The 23,309-nt window shown below is 42.2% G+C and overlaps 1 protein-coding gene across 3 annotated transcripts; it reads right to left on the reverse strand.

Annotated features, from left to right (window-relative positions):
* Positions 1-692: 692 nt before the first annotated feature.
* garem2 (GRB2 associated regulator of MAPK1 subtype 2) lies at positions 693-23,043 on the reverse strand. 3 transcript variants are annotated; one of them, XM_011492022.3, is made up of 7 exons: positions 22,736-23,043; positions 19,906-20,046; positions 10,860-10,990; positions 10,590-10,755; positions 9,623-9,750; positions 2,660-2,829; positions 693-1,746 (listed from the first exon to the last, which is right to left on the reverse strand). In XM_011492022.3, exons 1-7 carry the CDS (start codon positions 22,845-22,847, stop codon positions 1,146-1,148), a joined length of 1,449 nt encoding a protein of 482 aa, XP_011490324.1. In that variant the 5' UTR covers positions 22,848-23,043; the 3' UTR covers positions 693-1,145. The 3 variants fall into 3 exon arrangements, with proteins under 3 accessions (XP_011490324.1, XP_004083940.1, XP_011490323.1); XM_004083892.4 differs by having other exon boundaries at positions 9,536-9,750; XM_011492021.3 differs by having other exon boundaries at positions 8,900-9,750; positions 22,736-23,042.
* Between the last annotated feature and the right edge of the window lie 266 nt (positions 23,044-23,309).

Genomic DNA, 23,309 nt, shown 5'->3' on the forward strand with positions numbered 1-23,309 from the left:
ATTCACGTTCTGCTTTTTTGAAAGAAGCAGTGATGTTTAGCTATTGGACAAAAAGTGGAGGGATTTCAGCCTTCAGCCATCTAAAAAACTCGTTTTTATGTTTCGCTCGGATCTTTGAGTCCAGGTTCCTTTGGGAGAATTGAGGAGTGTTGATTTCAAATTAGGCTTGGGTGGGCACCGCTTGGCATTAACATGTTTTCCTTCAGTATAGAAACAAAGAAACAAAGGAACCAAGGGATTATCTTCTCCTAATGTCAGACCTGTTGGGTCCAGTCGGGTTTCACACATTAACATCACAAGGCAAAGATGTTCCAAAGCAGAGACATAAACAGAGGAAGTGAATAAATGTTAATGGCCGGGTACTAATACATTCCACACTCAAAGGAAGTGGGGTTGATGAAACCAGACAGTGCTAGAAATATCAAAAACTATGTCCAGAAACGACGTCCTCCTTTCTTTTTGGCTAAAAACGACACCATCATGATTAAAAAGACCACTGGGAACACTTACACTCACAGTGTGAGAGACTTAAAGAACAAACTACATGATCATAAGTGTCTAAACACTTTTTTAAATGGTTAGCAATTTTTTATTGATTCTTTCTCTATTTTGGAGAGATTTTTTTTATAAACCCGTTTATTATTTAGTGTATGAAATAAAAATAAATGAAGAAAAAAACCGAGGAAAGAAGACTGTTTTCAGTTGGATTACATTTATTTTTATGCATTCCTAAATCAAGTATTTCTGAACAAGCTGTCTGAGGTACATCCGGAGAAATCTATGTGTTACTTCATGTCAGCGTTTTAGTGTATTGGATACCTAAAACCCATAAAAGGGGGCTCTGATAAAAACTCTGCTCCAAAGCACAGAATGGCTTAAATAAACAGCACTGCGTGTTTTAAATGCCCGTCAAACTCACATTATAACTTTATTTAATTTGAAATAAATGAACATCTACTGAGGTGCAAATAATAGGAAATTAAAAAACTTAAAATTGTGTGTAAAATCTGACTAAGATGCTTTTTTTTTTCCAGTCTGGGAGTCAAGAGTCACTTCTTTTGTTTGCCCACAAGGGGGCGTTCTTTCCCTTTGTTTGGGGCTCAGCAGTCAGTGGGTCACAGTAGAAGGCACATTAAGCAGGGCTTTCAGATTTTGGGCCTCCAGCCCTGGATGAACTGTGTGATTTTGGTCACGTGAAGTCGGCTCAGGTGGAAATCGTGCGACAGGATGTCCTCCGTCAGCTGAACCAGCAGGCTGCCGTCAATCCGCTCCCTCTGGAAAACGCCCACCGCTGCCTCGGGAAGGCCGATGAACCGCAAGCACGCAGAGACCTCCTCCAGGGACAAAGCGGAAAGGTCGGCCGGCGGCCGCCAGGTGGGGTCAGGCGGCAGGGACGGTCCCTCCGTGACCCCGGAGGGTGTCCCACCCCCCTCAGCACCTCTGGAAAAATCTGTTGCGGGGCTGACCGCCGGCTCAGGTGAAGGGCAGGGGGACTGACGGTTGAAGGGGTTCAAGGCACCAAAAGGAGCGAATCGACTCTGTGGAGGTGGAGGTCTGAGTCTGGGTACGGAGGAGGGGAAGGAGTCCGCCCATGGCTCCGCCCAGGTGGCCTGCGCCGGCTTGGGATTGGTGGAGCTTTCTGCAGGGATGGAGGATGCAGGCTCAGGACTAGCCGGATTCGGAGCAGGACAGTCACCCCAAGAGCAGGGATAACAGTAGATGGTGGCGTCTGGGGAGGGCGAGCAGCTGGGGGACAACAGAAGGAAGTGACATCATCATTTAAATTTGGACGGTGTTTAAAAAGGATCAATCCACTTTAGCGAAATCACAATTTGACAAAAAAGCTGTTCCAAACGTATTAAACATTTTTCATAAAGGTTTGGAAATCAGTTTGATTCTAAGGAAAATATTTAAATAGAACTACTAATTTTCTTACTTCAAAAAAGGAAGTGATGCTGGGAAGCGTGCATCAATTTAAGAGTTAGATTTGTTTTTGTCAAGCTTGGAATTTAAGACAGCACCTTTAGTCATTCAGTTTTTAAGTTTGCACTTTTTAAAGTTGAAAATTAAGGTAAAAAAGGCAAAATTATAATATGTCAAAAGAATTATTGAAACCAAATGAAAAGATTTAAAAAAAATAGTTAAATCTCTGCCAAAAATGAGATCAGCTGACCAAGAAAAATCAATTAAAAATATTTCCATTAAAAAAAACACTAAAATAAATGACCAGATGTTACATTTGCTGTGAAAGTGTCATATTAAGATCATTGGTAACATTAACAAAATAAAGGAACATTAATAAATGTTGGCAAATGTCAAAGTTAATAATAAATATTACATTTATTAAACATTCTGCAAAGAAATGATGGTGCTGAATTATTCATGGCACACACTTCATTTGGGGATTGCTTCAATCACATCAATACCAGTTTGTGTTATTTAAGCATTATTTAAAAAATGTAAGGATGGTAAACAACGACAAATGTGTGAAGTATTTCATTTCATTTCCTCAAAATGGAGTTTATGCACTAAAACCATTTTACTTGTATTCGTCTTAGCTTAGACTGCTTTATGCTTTTTCTTATTTATGTTTATTTTGGTTAATTGACTAAAAAGGTCAATGAAATTTGATCCAAAAAAAGAGAAGAAATGATGGTACCTATCATGCAGTCCAGAGGAGTAAAAGGAGAGGTTTGGTCTTGGGGAGGCAGAGGTTTTGGGGAATCGAGGAGGAACCGGAGGGCTTGGGGCCGGACTGGAGATGGAGCCACCTTTGGAGCAGCGAGGAGGCACAGGAGGAGCAATCAAGTACCGACATTCCTCTCTCACCTATAAAAAAAATAAAACAAAGGCATCAACAGGGTTGGCCGAGTCTCCATTCCTGGGAGGCTTTCTCTGAGCGCCTGATGTGTTTGTTACATGTCAAAGCGAACAAGCATCACATATCCAGCAGTGTGTGTTGGCGGGCTAAATATCAGGAAAAGGAGAAGACTGTGTGACAGGCCATAATCCAGCCGTTCAGCTGGTGTCACACCCACACAAAGAGTTATGCAAACACAACAAAAGCTTGTTAATGAACCCTTTAAACACACTGACACTAATGCTGGGGAACAACTAAATATTTCAAACGTGGGCAACTCATGCACTAAAGTCACAAAAACATGGCTCCACGTATGTTTTTAAAGTTTTTTTTCTGAGATATTTTCTTTATTTTTAATCCTGTGTCTTCAACTCAAACAGTGGAACACTGAAGGGATTACAAAATTGGAGGAGAAAAGTTTAAAAAACATTCATCTCAGCTTGATCTTAAAACAACTAAACATACAAAAAACTATTTTAAAGTGTTCCTTTGAATTTTAATTTTCAACCACCACCGGACACTATAAATATCTGGTCATGCCCTTTGGTCTCTGTAATGCCGCCTTGGTGTTCCAGGGTTTTGTTAATGGCATCCTTCAAGACATGCTATAACACTTCGTTGTCGTCTACATAGACGACATTCTGATCTACTCTGACACATTGGAGGAGCACGTTGCACATGTTCGGCAGGTGTTACAACGGCTGATCCATGTACGCCAAGTGAGAGAAGTGTGAATTCCATAAAACCTCTGTTTCTTTTCTGGGTCATGTGATCAGTGCGGGGGGCGTGGCGATGGACCAGGGCAAGGTGGAGGCGGTGCTGCAGTGGCCCCAACCAACCACAGTAACAGAGACGCAGCGATTCCTCAGGTTTGCCAACTTCTACCAGCGTTTCATCCATGGCTTCAGCACAGTGGCAGCCCCTCTCACCTTTCTGCTGAAGGGCGCTCCCAAATGTCTGCTCTGGACTCGGCAGCCATGGGGGCATTCTGGACACTAAAGCAATGCTTTACCCAGGTGCCCATCCTCCATCACCTGGACCAAGCCAGTCAGTTTATTGTGGAGGTGGATGCCTCTAACACAGGGGTTGGAGCCGTGCTCTCTCAATAGCATGGTCAGCCAGCCAAGACTTTCCAGTGCGTCTACTTTTCATAAAAGCTTAACTACGCAGAGTGGAATTACTATGTGGCGACCGGGAACTGCAAGCAATGAAGGAGGTGTTCTCTGAGTCGAAGCACTGGCTCAAAGGGTTGGCTCAGCCCTTCCTGGTTCTAAAGAACCTGGAATTTATCAAGTCAGCCAATCGGTCACTGTTCTTTTCATGCTTTCAGTTCCAGGTCACATATTGCCCTGGCTGCAAGAATGGAAAGGCCGATGCACTGTTTCGTCTCTTTGAAACCTCTGTGGAAGGACCAGTCGAACCAAAACCCATCGCGCCCACGTCGCGGATCCTGGCTCCGGTACAGTGGAACATAACGACAGAGTTGTCTGAACTCAATGCTACTGAGGCTCTGGTGCTCCATCGTGGCCGGCTGACAGGGTGTACATCCCTCCATCCCATCGGAAACAAGTTCGTCACCTTGTGCATGACTTGCCTGTAGCCAGACACCCAGGTTTGGCCATCACACCATCCCTAACTGGACACTCTTTCTCATTGACCACTTTTTCGTGTACTATGGTCTACCGCAGGACATCGTGTCAGACCGTGGTTCCCAGTTCCCCTCATGTGTGTGGCGTGAGTTGTGCAAAGGTCTTGGAATAAACGTGAGGTTAAGAAAATATTTGTTAACAATTTGCAATAAAAACTTTTTCTGTTAGAGAACCAACAACAAAGAGAGGAGGGAAAGAAAAAAAAATTAAGGAGTATTTGGCCACTTTGCACTTCCTTCCAAAACAAAGAAAAGAAAAACCAGTGAAATGATCCCAAAGTGAATTAATGACTGTATTTTATAGACTAACAGGAATTTAAAAGAAGATTGAAGACCTATTCCAACAAAAGCTAACAAAAGAATGCCGTTTGAAAAAGATCTTATTTGCGAAGCAGGAAATACGCTGGCCAGACCACAGTCTCCCAGCTCCACACCATTCTGATTAATCCAATTGCAGACAAATAGAACCATGTGCTTCTTTGTTTTCTCTGTCTGAACTGGAATCTGGTTCAAACTGTACGACAATTTTTGTTTCACCACTAATATTAAGGTTGGGGTGTGAGGGGCTGTTCTAGAAAACAACTCAGGTTTGGGGATTTTTGCTAAAAACGGCATAATCATAAGTAAAAGACCACTGCGAACGCTTTGACAATAGATCTAAAGATGATCAGAGTGGGACTTAAAAGACAAACAGAATCTCAGTTGTGCCCCGGTCAGATTCCTCATATGGGGGGACCTTGGGGGCTCTGCCTAGCTGTTTGTGTGAGTGTCTGGAAGTGTGTATTTGTGCACCAAAATCTTCTTTTTTCAAAATATTTACTAATGTTAAAACTATGGACATCGAAGATTGCTCATCCTGCTGTTTCTTTTTTAAATCCCCAATCTGTTTTGTCTTTTAATGTTTTTCCTCTGATCCCCTTCTCCGTTTTATCCCTCCCTTTTCTGTAAACCGTGCCCCCCATCTGCTTAAATGCCCCTCACCCTCTCTCTTCAGTATAGTCTAAAACCTAAACTGAATATGCAACAGGATGTGGAATTATTTTCAAACTCAGAAGGGGTTTATACGCCTTGTGTTTAAAAAGCCCAACATATTTTAGCTGTTCAAAATTTTTGTTTTACACTAAAGGTTCTTTGTTTCTGTTTCCTCAGTGCCTGGACAAGAGACGTTAAAAGAGCTGCTGTACAACGACAAAGTATGTTTCAATTGTAATAATGATTACTATGAAAATAGTAAAAAATAAATAAATAAATAAAGTGACTGAAATAATGACTGAAAGGCAGAAACCTGCTCAATCTTTAGATTAAGCAGAAAATTTGGTCTCTTTTAATATATCTAAGCAATAAGCTCTTTTGATGAATGATCTTCTCACTGCTAATAAGCTTGCTTTGAATATTTTATTAAAATATATATCAGTGCATGAGGACAGTAAAGAGAGGAGGTCTATGATCTACTTTTGTACAGAGCACACCCTGGACAGTTTACCTATCCATCACATGGTCACATAGAGACACCAACACACACTCACACATGCACACCAAAGGGACACATTCATATTCACCAATAGCCTATGACGCATATTTTTGGACTGGAAGGAAGTGCCAGGAGAACATGCAAACTCCACACAGAAGGACCTCAGCTGGGATTTAAATCAAGGCCTTCTACCTTAGAGGTGAGAGAGCTAACTACTACCCCACCATGCAGCCCATACTAAAAACTACTCTTGTGTTGAGCAACATTGACATTGAAAAACCTAATCAATTTTAGGGTTTCTTGATCTGAGTGCAACCATTGAAATGGGGACGTTTAAATCCTTGACATTGTGGAAAGTCAAGTGGCTTTATTCAGTTGTTTTACTTCCATAAGTGATAGTAAAATGTAAAGGGAGTACCTCAGGGTACGGTTCTTGGATCTCTGCTGTATAACCTGCTCCCTCTGGGTCAGACCATGCACACCAATAGTGTTTGATATCCCAGTTATGCAGATGACACTTTGCTTTATGCATGTATGATATGTGATGCTACATACACACAGGGCTCAGAAACACGTGCTCGAGCTGCTTCCAATGAAAAGTCTAAGTAAACACACACATTGGCGTATTTTGGGCTTTCAAAACTTTCGCTTTTCAAGTCTATTTTTGGGCTCTACGTATAAAAGCGTGGCAATTGAAGGAGCACTGAAGGTTGAACCAGTTGAACTTTGACCAATCTGGGACTAATCTTTGGAAGTGACGTCTTGATAGCATCCTTTTCAAAACATGGTACTGCAATCGGTTTAAAAATTAATTATGAAGGAGAAATTAATGATTGCGATTTGTGCTCAGCTGGACTGCTATGATACCAAGTCTTTTATATATTGGAATAGAGCTGGGAAAGAAAAAGCCTGGAGCAAGATTCTGCTTCAACATATCGCACCAACTCTCCTCTAACTGTGAGCACATGCGTTAGAACCGGGTAGTGACAAACCTGTGCGAACACCATATGGTAAATGGTAAAAATTGTAAATGCCATATATTTGTATTGCACTTTACCTTCCTTGAAGGCCCAAAGCGCTTTACAGTCCCATTCAACCTTTCACACACTGATGGCGGCTCCGCAGCCAAACACTGGCGCCAACCTTCCACCAGAGGCAAGGTGGGGTTCAGTGTCTTGCCCAAGGACACTTTTACATAGGGAGAGGCAAGGCGGGAATCGAACCTGCAATCTTCCGATCAGAGATCGACCGCCCTACCCTATTAGGAAATGCACATTTCACATCGCGATAGACTCAGATTTGAGTTTCAAACTCGTGTAAAGAGCTCCGTCACCTGCACCTGTGCGGGTGCTGCAGATTTTTTGTTTGTCCAGGCCCATGGAGGGTTGTAGAGAGGAGTGGCCGGTGTGTTGCTGTCATACAGTGCCCTTACACCACACTCTAGTCATTAATAAGGTGCGAGTATTGGTCCTTAAAACCTTACGCAAATACTGTAGGATTACACTGAATGTCGTATTTCATCATTTTTAACAGGTAGGCTGCAGGCAAGGAGTGCACAAGGAGCAAGCACATACTACTTGAACAACATGAAAACATGGAAAATCCATGATATGCCTGCATCTCACCTACTTCACCCTTACTTGCTTGTTGTATAATTGTTCACATGCTAGAAAAAAATCTGCAAACCTTTCTTTTCTCTACATACCCAGAGTGGTCTACGACCTTGACATTACCTGTATGCCCCATACAGGTTAGCCATTTCTCTCCCACAGGCAGCCTACATCCACCCATAAGGGCAGTTTTGACTATGGCTTGAGTTTATTTTCCCCATCTCCAAGTCATAAAGATACAGAGATCTCATGTCCAGACAAGATTCGGAGAAACTGATTAATGCCATCATTCCCTGGAGAAGAACTGATCACATCACTCTTCGTCTCAAGTCCTAGTACTGGGTACTGGTTAAATTTCTGATTGACTTTAAAGTACTTATATTACCACCCGAATTTCTGAATAACGAAACCTCGGCTCCAGACACGCTTCAGCTATACAATTCCAGACAACAAGCTTTTCCTTTATCAGCCAGCACTACCTTACCCATCCATGTAAGCATATGGATAATATAACATACTATTAAATCCTAAATGGGAGATGATCTTTTCCCTTCTGCATGATATTCTGTGGAACAAAAGATATAAAAACAGAACTATGAATCCCAGGGAACCGGCAACGCACTCCATCCCTGGTACTCCTCGTGCTTTTGTGACAAGATGAATACGAACTGGGCTTCAGTCCTTTCTATGGACTCAACGTATAAACTGGTGACTTTTCATTTATAATTCAATCTTCCCATGTAAAAAAAAGCAACCATTTAATTCTTGAAGCCCTGCCTCTGACAATCAGCTTATTCCTGTTGTAACAATATTCTATTATTTAATCTGGGTAGTCTTCCTCAAAAAAACATTAACCAAAGCTCCAAAATGTGATATTTGTGGGGTTTTTTCTTCATGCTCACACATTTGAGTACACTTTGCATTTTTAACAAGTTTTTCTTTTTCTGTGGGTTCTTTTAGGCACCATATGATGCAGAAGCAATGAGAACTAATTTTGGTAAGGTGCTTTTTAGCTAAAAAAAGTCTGGAGCTAGCATCCGTTTTGAAGCTAAACTGACCCTGTGTCAGTGAGAATTCTTTAAAAACGTCGGCTCCAATGAAACACTGGTTACCTAGAACCTCGTGGAACACTGTCTTACAATATGTCTTGCAGTACGGTGAAAGTACGGGGGAAATAGGTACTGTTTTTGCAGAAAAAAACTAATTTTGTATGAGAGTGGGTAACTAATGAATAATTCAAACCAAGGAGTGGAGTTTTTTATGGAGAAAAGAACAAAAATGGATGAATAACTTTCTAAACCTGAACTTACAGCATCAGATTTTGGAGGTACAGGTGGTGGGGTGGACACTTTTGCGACCAGGGTACCAATGGAACCATCCATCGCAGATGAAGAATGGAAGGATATAAGATTGGGCTCCTTTCCTAAGCTCTCGGTGTTCTGACTGGTCCAAAGTTCTTCGTAAGGGATCTCATCGCTGGTCCTCATTTCATTTTCGGTCCACTCTGGAGTCACATACTCCCTCTCCTCACCGGGTACCTCCTCTAGACGCTCTCCAAAAGAGTCTCGGCATCGCTCCGAAATGCTTTGTGAAACCCCACCGACGTACCCACACATTGACAGGCGTTGCAGTGCCGGAGCTAGCGTGTCCTGACCCGATACGCACACGCGAGAACGTCTTGGGCTAACACACTCCTCGGTCATACACTCTAACTCTGGTCGGGTTTCTCTGACAGCTCGGGAGTAGGCGTCCGGATCGAAGGCATGACGCAGCAGAAGGCTCTCCAGGGCCGCCGTGTGAACAGAGGCCACAGCCACATTAAAACAGGGCATGCAGCGCAGCAAAAGGAAGTGGGAGGGGGACACTTCCTGCCGACGAAGTACCAAACAGATCACCACAGTCTTGCTGACAATGTTTAGTAGCTTGTAGCGGTGGCCCTCGCGTACCGCATGGCGATCAAAGGGGTTCTGTGGTGGTCGAGATGGAACAGAGACATTGACTGGGAGGCGAACTCTCTCTATGATGCTCCGTACTGTGTGCTCTCCTCCCAGCATGCCTTGCTCCAGGGGAGAACGTGTGCAGAAGCGTCCCCGGCAGCCAAAGGGCAAGCTGACACTCTGATTGGTGCGATGGTTCATGCAGACCAGGCAGGGAGTTTTACCTGAAATTCCGAAAATCAAACAAACGTTTTAGGACACTGAACCTTCAGTAATGCCAGATTATTAATGGTACATTTTTTAAGGATGGTTTGTTGTTACAGCAAATGCCTTCTTCCAATCAGGAAGAAGGGATTTTGAATTGGTACATGGCGGTCTGTCAGTCAAACAAGGTTGGGTGTTATTGTTAATATGCTAATGCTAGCTGTCGGACTGTTTTTTTTACATGTTGCTAGGAAGGTTGGGAGTCAGCAAAGTCAGGAACGTTTATTTTAGTGGTTTCAGACTGTTTTAATACAGGTTTCAAACAAGTTTGAGAGTAATGGTAGTGGGAATATGCTAACGAGGCTAATTCTACTTATGTGGCTAACATGTAGCACATTGCAAACAAGTTTGAGAGTTAATAAAGACTGACAGACCTATGGCTGACTCTTTTGTCTCGCTTAATTCGCCTTTTAGTTTGGTGAGCCACATGACAAAGTTAGACCATTCATTGACGATGCGTCTTATGGTCCAGCTGCGCTCTATAGTGCAGACAATACTGTGAAATGCTTCTACTGACGAGAAGGAAGAAGGATGGGACAAAATGTTTCAATCATCAAATGTTTAGTGGCAGGTTGGATGTGGATCAAGAGAAGAAAAATACATGAACCCCATAAATTATTAAGTTAGCGTCCACAAATTGTAGCCAGTGTGAGTTCTTATATTTGAAATAATATCCATGGTTGTTTTAATAGACGTTACAAAGCACCAGAGTGTGTATATGTGTGTTTGTGAGGCCTATAGACTCAAATATTAAGAGAAGACATGGAAATAACAGAATTTCTGAGGATTTTCGACCTACTTCTGGGAGTCTTGCCTAAACGTCGGAGAAGCATGCTCAATCCGATCTTTTCCTTTGGAGAAGTGGCGCAAAGAAGCTCCGCCTTCCCCATGAGTGACAGCTCATCTCCAGCCTGCAGAGTGAAACTGTAGGGCTCACTGTCCTCACTGAACTCTCCTGAAACCACCTGGAAAACGTGAACACGGGAGATGTGGAACTGCGGAAGGACTTTTCAGGGAAATGTCGTAAATCAACCTGCTGCTGGTCAGCGTTTTTTTGGATTCGACTGACCTTCACGCTGAAAGTGATCGTCTCCAGGACAAAGACACGGTCGGGGAAGATGGCGGCAACTTCCTCTACGCTGGAGAAATACTGTACAGGATCGCTGACGTCCCGGTCTTCATCCAGCAGCTTGAACTTGCCTGCAAAGAAGAAGACCGAAAATTTAAAGACCCAATCTGATCATCTTTTGAGTCATTTTAAAAGTTTTCCAGTGGTCTTTTAATTACCGTATTTTCTACCACCTAAGCTGCACTAAAAGGCCTTCATTTTTCCCCCCAAAACACACCTTATAATTCTGAGGGCCTCATATAGGGAGATTGTGGCCCGCCCAGCATAATTTTTTATGTCACATTTACAGGCTTTTTCAAACAACATTCTTTGTCTGCTCCTGGTTGACAACAATTAGAATACAGAAATACTCAGAAAGGCAATTTCAATCATAATTTTCCTAATATATTTCCTCCATCATCAGAAAAATGCTACAAGAACATTTTAAAACACTAAAAAGACCATTTTCTTTGGAGTGGGTCTTTCAAAATAGCAACTAATTGGAAACAGTTTGGACGTGAAAACACTGACACTTATTTGACCTCTGACCTGGCAACGCCTCTTAGCCGATCGACAGCCGAAAGAGTTGGCATGGCAACCAATAAAAGACCTTTATTCTCACGCTGAGCAGAGGCCTGTCACCATGGAGACACTCACATCCTCAACTCTCTTCTTTTACCATCTCTTTACTTTTCCTTAAGCTCAGACTGTTTTGTCAAAGCTGTTAATTATGGTTGGCTTTTATCGACCGCAAACGAGTCCTGACAAAAGGATTGATTCACCCAAGTTCACAAGTTGCAACAAAAGCCGGTCTTTTCTTGTACTGTCAAAGTGTTTAGGGCAGAATATCAAACCCCTCCCAATCCAAACAGGATCCACCTTTCAGCTCAACCAAAACCCACCCACCCTGCTTTAAAAAGCAAACAAAGTTTGACAACAAATTGGAGTTCAGCTTCACAATCCACAGCACAGTACAGGGTGGGTTTCCTTCATTATCATTCAGCTTTTTCGACCTTCACACTCCTCCCAGTGAGGCAGGATGAAGAGTCAGAATGAGAAACAGGGATGCATCCTGTTGTCCATCCCAAGGAGTCAACCTATATCTCTCCCATCCTAAGCCTGTTTAGACTTCCTGTATGAAGTCATCCCAGAGACATTAGCTCATCTCTGCATGGAAACACTTTGTGTAATTAAAAACATGGTTTTGTTACTTCACCAGAGTTATGCAGTACAACAGACATGTCAGGGATGTGCCCCTCGTCCGTTAAGATGAAAAGTAAAAGCACTCTGTTTGCTAAGAGATTTATCTGTAGAAAACTTTGTTGTTTATTTAAAAAAAATAAAATAAACAAAAGAAAAAGGATGAAACCAAAGGGAGGCCAAAATGAGAAACTCCATAATCTATAGAATAAAGTCAAAAGGTTTTTGTAGTTGGTAAATATAAAGACCCACTCTGAGGAAACTGGTGTTCTTGGTGTTTTTGACATGTTCTTGTGGACATTTTCTGATCATGGAGGACAGATAATAAGCTAAAAACTGCATTTCTGCATAAATGTGTATTCAAATTATAGGGAATCAGGAGCAGATGGAAAAATGCTGTTTGACGGACATCTTATTTGTGACGTAAAAAATACGCTGGGCGGGCCACAAGCATCCTGCTCCGCTCCATTTTGATGCATCCAATGTCAGAAAAATAGATCCATGTACGTCTTTGCTTTCCTCGCCTGAGCTGGAATCTGGATCTAAACTGTAGGACTGGATAGCTCAAGCATTGCTCGCCATTTTTGCTGCACCATTAACGTTAGGTTGGAGGTGTGAGGGGCTGTAAGCTAGCTGAAGATCGAGCTCTCAGCAATTGCTCTGCATAAACAATCCAGCCCACAACTCAAAGGTGAATTCTTGGAAAATAGATCAAAAGGTGATTGATGTGGGTCTTTGACGCGGTGAAATTTCTGTTCTCCTAAATATTCCACGGTCAACTGTCAGCTCTATCAGAACAAAATAGAAGAGTTTAGGAACAACGGCAACTCAGCCACCAAGTGGTAGACCATGTAAAATGATGGAGAGGGGTCAGCGGATGCTGAAGCACAGAGTGCAAAGAGGTCACTGTCTTTCTGTACAGTCAATTGCTGCAGAGCTCCAAACGTCATGTGACCTTCAGATTAGCTCAAGTACAGAACGCAGAGAGCTTCATGGAACGGGTTTCCATGGCCGAGCAGCTGCATCCAAGCCACAAATCACCAAGTGCAATGCAAAGCGTTGGATGTCCTTTAACGTGTGCAGAAGGATGCTTGAGATTTTCTACCAGTCTGTTGTGGCCAGCACTCTGTTCTTCTTGGTGGTCTGCTGGGGGGGCAGCATATCTGCCAGGGACACTAATAGACTTAACAAACTAATCAGAAGAGCTGGCTCCGTAATCGGATGCAAAATGGACACATTTGAGTTCCAGTTCCAGTGAAAGGAACTCTGAATGCTTCAGGATACCAAAACATTTTGGACAGTTCCATGCTCCCAACCTTGTGGGATCAGTTTGGAGCGGGCCCCTTTCTCCAACATGACTGTTCACCAGTGCACAAAGCAAAGTCCATGAAGACAATGATGACAGAGTCTGGTGTGGATGAACTTCTGGTCTGCGCAGACTCTGACCTGAACACCATAGAACACCTTTGGGATAAAGTAGAGCAGAGACTGAGAGCCAGGCCTTTCACCAACATCAGTGTGTGAGTTCACCAATGAGCTTTTGGAAGAATGGTAAAAAAATTCCTAGAAACACTCCTGAACGTTGTGGACAGCCTTCTCAGAAGAGCTGAAGATGTAAAAGCTGCAAAAGGTGGACCCACATCATATTGAACTCTATGGGTCAAGGATGGGATGATACTTCAGTTCATATGTGAGTCAAGGAAGGGGAGCCAATCATTTTGGTAATATAGTGTACATGTCAGTAGTTGGAGCATGGCCTGTAACTTTTCATCTTTTAGCAAGTAATTTGAAAACCTGTCAATCAAAAATAAAAAAACTTCCATTTTTGATCACAAAAAAGAAAGTAAAAAATGGAATCGATATCCACCTGTGCGCATGCTCATTACGACAAATTTTTAACCCTTTACTATCAGAGATGTACACCAATAACAAATAAATAACACATATTCTTTGGACTGTTGTAACACTTCAACATTTAACGTAATTCTGTTGCAAAGAAAAATCGGCTTTACCGAAGTAACACTTCTCTTTTTCAGAATGGGCTGGAATTCCGTTCATTGCGTAAACTGTTATGGTTGTCGAAAGAATGTCAACACTGTACCTAAAGCTCCAGTGTTAAAGGGTTACGTTGTTTTACTTTGTGGTGAACAGGCAGATTTAATATTGTAACAAGCCACCTAGTGGTTGCAGGATGAAATGCTTGGGCTTCACTTTTGGTTTTAAACCAGCTTCAAAAAGGAGACAGAACTGAAGCCTTTAGATATTACAGTTTAAACCATCAAATGTTTTTTTTCACTCAGCCAAGGTAAATAACTTTTTTGTTTGATTGTCAGAACCACACAGGGTTTAAACCTGAACACATTCATACATGAATACTCTTTCATCTGTGGTTTGTACAAATTCAGCACACCTTTCAGGTTTGGTCAACTCTGAGAAGGACAACCCAAACCGCAGACAAGAAAATGTGGCTCATCCAGATTAGTCTGAAAGCTTTAACATCAAACTAAAGCGGCTTTGGCCAAACCAAACCACATTTTGGTCAAATTGGACCGGGTGTGGATGAAACTCTGCTTTAATCTAAGGATAGAGAGAAAAAAAGACCCCGTCTATTCATTCTGTACATATACGTTCCAACCATGTTTTTCTATGTGACATATAGATGTAATCATTACTGTTCCAACTAAAATACTAGAATCTCTGACAGTTATGACATCAGCCCCCCCCCCACCCTTTCATACAAACGCGTTTTCGTCTAAATAAGGAGCCAGAAAGGCGACAGGAGTGCGAGATGACATCAGCGCTCGCTCAGCGGAGGAAGCGAGCGGACAGGAGGCATTAAGATCCAGTTACAGAGTGAAGGATGAGGCTGAATGGAGGCAGGACAGTGCGGTTGAGCAGATGAGCCCTGGTGAGGTCATGCTGAATGGACTCATTCAGCCGGAAGACCGCTAGTCGGGGGGGGGGGGGGGGGGGGGGGGGGGGGGGGGACGACTCAATGAAGGTCACATGGTAGCAGGTGGGATGTGTGGATGCTAAAGCTACAGTTTACTCTCCTTTCATAAAACCGCGGGTGTCTGTTGCAGTCTGGGACAGTACGACAACTCGTCATTTTATTTTCTTGTTGTTGTAGTTTGTTTTATTGTGAAGGGACCAATCTGTTCAGAGGATCAAAGCTACTAAGATCACTTGGTCTTTAAAATGAAAAACATGTTTTAAGTAACTATGACCTGGACAGAAGCAAATTCTTTACATCGGTTTATTAAATTATTTGAATCAAACTTCATTTGGAAAATTCAGTATCAATTCATGAAATCCATCAACCTGTTTTCTTTTAAAGCAACTTTTTATACATTATTTTAGCCTTTTTGTTAGATTGTAAAGGGATTTATTATTGTTATTCAAAGTTCCGTTTAAATCACTTGTCATGTTAACGTTGTTCCGCCTTCAGGGTGGAAATGTGAATCCACTGGAATCTGAAAGAGAATCTAACTGAAAACTTAATGAAACAGATTTTGTGGTTTGGCAGTGATACTTTTGTAAAATATGAACAGATGTATTTTAATCGCCTGTTCCTCACTCTTAAACTGTGTTTTGCTGCCTGAACTAGATGATGTTGATGATTTTGAACCAGGTTGTGCGTCTGTAAGTCTGACCTTCTCTGTGCTTTGCTGCAGCTGAACACAGTCGACCTCCAACCGATGGTAAAATGTACGGACATGAAGAGTTCAGACAGAGCTTTATGTTTCAACTGAATGAATCCTGAACTCATGTTTGTTTGTCACTCAAACAAAACATTGTAACTGATTCAACCAACCAGAAAAATTGGCCAGCAAACAACCAACTGACCTGCAGCCAATTAGACCACAATGTAAAACCAAACAGCCAACTGGCAACAGTAGAGAGGTCGGCAGAGCTGCCCACCATCACTATATGAATGATGAGAATGGAACTGTTACTGTAAAGCACTAGAAAAGCATCTGTATGCCATTTGTGAACATCTTTCAACCCCAATTTAAAGAGCTATTTTAGTTACATTACTAGGACCAATTAACTGATTCAATAATCGCAGAATTCAACAACTGAGTTCTTCACAACCAACACGTGAGTCTCCTACAGTTTTAAGTTTTGGGTGTGACTGTTGTCGTGGAGCTCAGACGAGGAAAAGAAAGACGTTCATGGATTTATTTGTCTGCAGGTGGATGATCAGAATGGAGCAGGGAGCTTGTGGCTTGTCGTAGTAACCTGTACATCACACTTAACAAGCTTTTTTATCTGCATTTTTTTCATCAGCTCCTGATTCTTCTGGATTTAAATAAAAACATATTCATGAAAACATCTTAATTTCTTTAAAAATTCATTAAAAAATGCAACAAAAAAAAAAAACATGTTAAAACATCAAAAACACAATATTCATTGGAGTGGGTCTTGTGCAGGTCAGAACCAAAACCTGTTCTGGGAATTTTGACAAATGTGGAGAGTTTTCCTTTATTTGCCCGTTTGAGATCTCCCCAGAGTGGCTCAATAATATTGAGGTCAGCAGACTGAGACGGCTGCTCCAGAACCTTCTCCTTTATTCTGTTGGAACCAATGACAGGTGGGCTTGGTGGGCTTGTGTTCTGGATTGTTGTCATGTTGAAATGTCCAAATGTGTCCCATGTGCAGCCTCTGAGCTGAAAAGTGCAGGTTTCCTCCAGTATCCTCTGATAATGTGCTGCATTCATCTGCCATCACTGTGGCTTTGTAGCTCACACATCCCAAACCATCAGTGACCCACCTCTGTGTTTCACAGTGGGAATAGTGTTCTTTTTCATTGTTGACTCCTCTGCAAATGTAGCGTTTATGGTTGTAGCCAAAAAGAACAGAACCCTGTCAACAGAACCCCTCACATTTGAACACTGTTGACTGGCATCCTCAGTTCCTTGGATATCTTCTTATATCCCTTTCCTGTTTGGTACAGTTCAGTTACCTTTTCCCGTAGATCTTTAGACAGCTCTTTAGCTTTCCCCATGACTCAGGATCCAGACATGTCAGTGTAGCACTGGTTGAAGGAATGATGGGAGCTCAGAAACTCCAAGACCTTTTGTGCACACATTGATTACAGACACACAAGTCACAGGTGAGGATGGTTACCTTTAGCTGCCATTCAAACCCTATTGTGTTTTCAGAACAGAGTCATCGAGGTATGTAAACCTTTCAACAGGGTCATCTGGGAAGTTCCTGTTGTCATTATCATTTCCACCCAACCCCAAACTGTGAGTGGAAAAACAATTTTTGGGTGTGTTATCATTCATATTTTCGGAAAAATGACCAAGAAATCATCATTTATTTCAGGGAATGTAAACTTATTAGCACAACTGTGAACACATAGCCAGATCACTGATCAGCCAAGAACAACCTTTTCGTCAACCAAACCCAATTAAAAACCAGATCTCAGAATTCCCAGCACTTCTAACTACAGTTACAAAGCAAATGGTCTAAATTAAATCAATGACACAAAATAAAATGCATTTGTGCTTCTAGTGCTCTGTGGAAAGTTGCTTCAGCAGTTTGGACCAAAAACATTTATCCAATGTTCTGCCTTGTTAAGCAAGAACAAAGTAACTGAAATGCTGAAGCAACCATCCACCTTTATGAACTTTCCCATTTTAGAGACACTGGTGTGAAACAAGAACATCCCACTGAGAGTAGTAGGTTTAAAGGTGGTCACCTGGACTTGATTTTTAAAGTTGAAAATGTTTCACCTTTTATCCAAAAGATTTCAGACGGGCCTGAGATATAAGGAACTGAAAAACTAAAAAGGATTTTCAGACAACACAACATCCCAGTTCATCTCAAACCTGTTAATACTCTCAGACAAAAACTGGTTCATCCTAAGGACTGTGTACTCTATCCACTGAGAACTGCAATGAACAGTACATAGGAGAAACCAAACAACATCTACATAAGCGGCTTTACCAACATCGCAGAGCCAACCCAAGTGGACCTGAGTCTGCAGTGCACCTCCACCTGAAGGCCACAAACCACGAGGACAGTGAAGTCCAAATTTTAGTCAGAGAGAAAGGATGGTTTGAGCAAGAAGTGAAAGAAGCCCATCTTTTTCAAGAAGGATAAACCTTCTCTTAATAAGAATGGTGGTCTCAGGTTTATTCTCCCATCCACTAACGGCAGTGTTCTGAAACCCAAACAAACCGAACCAGTTCCACCTTGGTCGTTAACAACTGAAAGAGATGACCAGGTTAGGGAGGGAGTCACTGGCTCCCCAACCCCAGCTGAAGACAAACGACTCCAAAGCACCCGAAACCATATAGTCTATGTAGACAATACTATCCAGTTTCAGGTCTGATAACCCCCCTCCATGAGCACATATATACCAGCTCTTTTACCAGCTACCAGAATTGACAAACCCTTTTGGATAAGAGGTGAAACGTCTTCAACTTTAAAAACCAAGTCCAGATGACAACATTTAAACCTACTACTATGATGTAATCTACCTGGATGAATGAGAGTCTTCATAGACATTTCCCACAGAGAAATCTCTGCTGCTGGTCTGTAATCCTTTAACATCAGAGTTTTAGCTTCAGTATTTACGTTCTTTCTAATACCATAATTCTTTAATTGCTAATGCAATAAAAGCCTTTCCAGGGGATTCTGTAAAGCAGCTTTATGCCGATATGCAACACTTTACAGTTTGAAGTGTTTATGCATTCAATATAATCCATCTGATTCCACTGGTATTATGGTCATTGTATAAAAGGCATGTTAGTTTCAAATTCATACTTTTACTCAAATTTACCAATTTTATTATTATTATTATTATTATTATTGTTTTTTCCGTTCTATTTTATTTTCTTTATTTTATTGTTTTTTTTTTTTGGCCAAGCAAAGAAGGAAGGGTGTTGGGAAGGGAAGATGGGAGGGCTGGTTGGGTTATGTAGATTGGGATGGGGGATGGATAGACTGGGAGGGAGAAAGGGTTAAAGGGGTTTGGTGAGATTCTTTGATTGTTTTTTGAATGTATGTTTGAAAATGTTCAATAAACAAAGTTGGGGAAAAAACCTGCACCTTTTTCAAGGACATCGTTTCTGCAGAGGGGCAAGAGTTCAATATAAAATTCAACTCGGAGTTGTGGACTGTTGGTGCAGAGCAACCCTGCCCCCCTCGCCCTTTCCCTTTGGTGAGAGCTTTCTGTTTACATGCTCTCCTGCTAGTTTACAGCCCCTCACAACCCCAACCTAACATTAGCGGTGCAACAAAATGTTGATCAGAGCTATCCAGCCGTGCAGTTTAAATCCAGATTTCAGCTCAGACGAGGAAAACTAAGACTTTCATGGATCTATTTAGAATAGAATGGAACAGAATAGAATAGACTGTATTGTAACTGTCAGCAGCAGTTAAATTGTGGGTGGTCCATCAACAGCATGCACAAGACAATACAAAGTAAAAAAAATAATAATTAAAAAAGGGATAGGCAGTTAGAAAAAATAAAATGCAATAGACATAACAATAAAAAAACAGGAAACAATAATAAATATGGTTAAAGTGAAGTGTGCAGTTTTTGTGCTAATTGTGACTATTTACAGTGGAGTCATTTGAGGGTGTTAAGCATTTGTATGGTCCAGCTGTTTGTGAGTCTGAGTACTTGCAGTATCTGTCAGTAAGTGGATGCGACAGAATAGAGCAAAGCAGGGAGCCTGGAGTGGGTCTTTGAAGGGAACTCTGGTATGTTTTGGTGTAGCCGTTGGTGTGTTTTGTGCGTATTTACTCTGCGTGTCAATAAGTAACCACAACCGGGACGGCGTGCGCTCACCCTGGTACTGCAGGGGAATGTCGATCTTGGGTCCGATGACGTAGTGGCCCTCCTCCAAGCTGTGGGCCGTCACTGTGGTCCACTGGCGGCAGGAGTGCAGCAGCACCACGTCCTCCTCCGAGAGGCCCTCCACACACTCACCTGTGACAGAAGCAGCAGGAAGTCAGCTCTTCACGGTCACGCCGAAGCGCCGTGCTCTGACACAGTAACGGGATGTTTATAATTACCACCATTAGTGACGGTTCACCACCCCTAACCTATACTCATCAGGGCTGCAGCTGGCAAACTACTATTACCACACACTGCAGCTTCCACAGGAGCTCCAGGACATTGATTTCTGCAGTGGAACAGTTCAATCCTAGACACAGACGTTGGTCAGAATGCCGTGAAGCTGCTAACGTGTTAATAGATGCCGGAATTCAAATGAGAACATGTCACACAAGATTTAAACAGCAATCTAAGCGCAGCACAGTAAACATTGAGTCACATGGAAGAACCATTAAGGACCGGAGAGCTGGTTTTGTTGGTTCATTGTTGAATACTAAAGTCAAGACAGCTCAGACACTTCTCTGCCTTAAAGCTAATCTAACAGTAGTGCAGAAAACTACAAAATATACAAACTAACAAGAAGGATTTGAGGAAAAAGAACAAAAAGCTACTTTGAATCTCAATTAAAATAGAAGGTAAGTGGAGCTAATGCACTTCATCACGTCACCACTAGTCAAATCTGTCTCCATTCACTTTAAGTAATCAAACTGTTTGATTTCCACTTCTGTCTGCAGATTAAATGTCCAAGATAAGCGCATTATAGTGACAGATTTTTATCATATTTCTTTAATTTTAGAATCAGGAGAAAAACTGTGTTGAAGATCGTCCGGAACTGCCTCAGTGTTCCAACCCACTGTCATGTTTCTCCTCAACGTTTGTCCATTTCTTAAAAGGGAAGACTTGGCCAAAATGCAGCTGAAAAGCTGATCACATGACCACAGGCTGTCTCTCCTATTTACAGTCTGTGACTGCTTTCAACTGACTTTCAATGAGGCGACCTGGAAGCTCTGCCAAACTGGCAACGGGCCCGCTGTGTTCCAGGATCCCAGAGTGGAAAAGAACCAAATCCAGGTTTGCATCTGCGGGTTTAAAACCGATGAACAAGTAAACACACTTTTTCAAAAATGTGACAGTAGGGCCAGATCAGGAGCAGACACAGGACATGTTATAGGTAAAATAACACAGAATGTACACGCTCCAATATAACCAACATGTATCATGTAAAGGAACAGCATTCCAGTTATTCCCAATAATTCCCACACTCTGACATCAGCCGTCTTCCCTGTGAACTGTGTCCCTGCCTGCTGCCCGTACGCTGTGGGCCAAAATGTGCGGCAGGGGAATTGTGTTTTCCACCAAACAAATCTGATAAAGAGAGTCTGAGCATTTAGAGAGTTTTAGGAAAGTCCCCATCATGCAGCTCCTGATGCTTTCTGTGTAGATGTGGGCAGAAGAGCGCTGGATGCTGAGTGCACAGTCTGACCTCCTGCTGGTAGGATGTATTAGTGAGTGTGGGGTGATAAAGTGGAGTTAATAAACACCCACAGCTACTTTGTGTGCGTGACACACCTCCCCAAAAGTGCAGATTTTGGAGAGGGTGGGTGCGCGCTTCGGTCCAGAAGGGCAGAACTGGAGGTCCGCCTGCTGCTTGTTAGTATTCCCTGCATTCACCGACAGATTACAGCATTTACATATGAAAGGATTGAGCAGCACTTCAGCAGCAACAACAGACACTTTGTGGCTTTCCGGCTCCGTTTTTCTAGATGGGAACGACTTCGGACACAACACCGAACCTGGAGAGGAGAGGCTACGGGAGCACCCCACGAAGACAGACATTAGGAAGTCTTTAAATTATTTGTATTAGGGAATGTGATGCACATGCAATAGCTGTGAACAATTTTCATGCCATAAAAGGAAACAGAGGACGGCTGGTTTCAAAATAAAAGCACAAAAACAAATCCATTCATTTTCATTTACAATACTGCAAAAGTCAGGAAAATACATAACAGATGAGAGAGAAGAGCTAACCCATCGACTGACAGAAATGTAAACAAGCTCCATATATTCTTCTAGACTGCAGATAAACTAATGTTTTATCACTAGGATCTGAATGGGTTCATTAGCCCCAAATAACTGCCTCTTTTTCCACTTAAACCTTGAGTGATGTTTGGGCCAAACTGACCCCTAATCCCTACAAGGATTGCAACTATTACACCGTCTTCACTAAAGGAAATTCGTTCTTTAAAGAGGTTATATGGACTCAAACACCACATAACAGAGGAGACCACTCCTAAATGCTTTGGTCTGAGACATGTCAGTGATGGAAACACTTTAAAAAAAAAATTTGAGACCTAATCAAAGAAAAGTGATCACCTCTGACTCATTTCAACTGAGGGGAAAGACCACTTAAGTGTGTAAAGCTTCTACATTCATAATAAAATAGAATCTTACCCAAAACTTTGGTTATGTGGGTTAAGGAGTGTTATTTTATTTTGAAATTCTCACTTCCTGTCGGCTTTGACATTTTAAAAAAAGCGCTTCACATAGTAGTCAAAATAATTCCTGCACTTGAAGTCACAAAAAATGTCCTAAAAAACATAAATAACAACAAACATGTCTCTGAATGAACTTTTCCCTAATTGTTTCTTCAAAAAAGTGATTTTAAAACATAATTTTACGCCACTTGTTGACCTGAGTTGGATTATAAAGCGTTTAAATGGAGGACACGGTAATAAAAAAGTTCTCCGGTCCATGATTCTGCAGCGCAGAGTTGGGCTCTTACCGTGCGCGAGCCGCACCAGCGCGGGCAGACGGAACTTGCTGACCACCGCGTCCAGCGGCAGCGCCGCGTGGCTCCAGCTGATCTCCGACAGGCACGCGGGCAGTTTCTCCATCCCGCCGGGGCATCACGCTCGCGGGGACACCGCTGAGGAGGAGGAGGAGGACGCAGGGGCAGAGGAGGGTGACGGCGGCGGCGGGTTGATGATGAAGAGGATGAAGACGGCGGAGACTTTCGCCATGTTCGGTGCGAGCGCGCAGAGAGGAGCGCGAGCAGGTTTTGTACATCCACGCGCGTGCACGTGAGTCCGGGGAGAAAGTCCAGACGTTCATTTTCAGTGTCTTGTAGAACACATGAGAAACCCGAAATATTGTTAAATATTTAAAGAATATTTAGTTTTATCGTAACAAAAGAAAATCGATCAATGAAAACGATTTTTTTGAACAACAAAGACGAAAAGAAACACATAGAGAAGAAAATATTCAAAACATTTCCAAAAATATTGCAGCTGCAACAACATTGACTTTTAGGAAGGCTTTCCAGAGGTTTGAAGTGTTTTTTTTCTTTTCTTCTGAAT

This window comes from Oryzias latipes, chromosome 24 (assembly GCF_002234675.1).
Source record: "Oryzias latipes chromosome 24, ASM223467v1".
Taxonomy (NCBI): Eukaryota; Metazoa; Chordata; class Actinopteri; order Beloniformes; family Adrianichthyidae; genus Oryzias; species Oryzias latipes.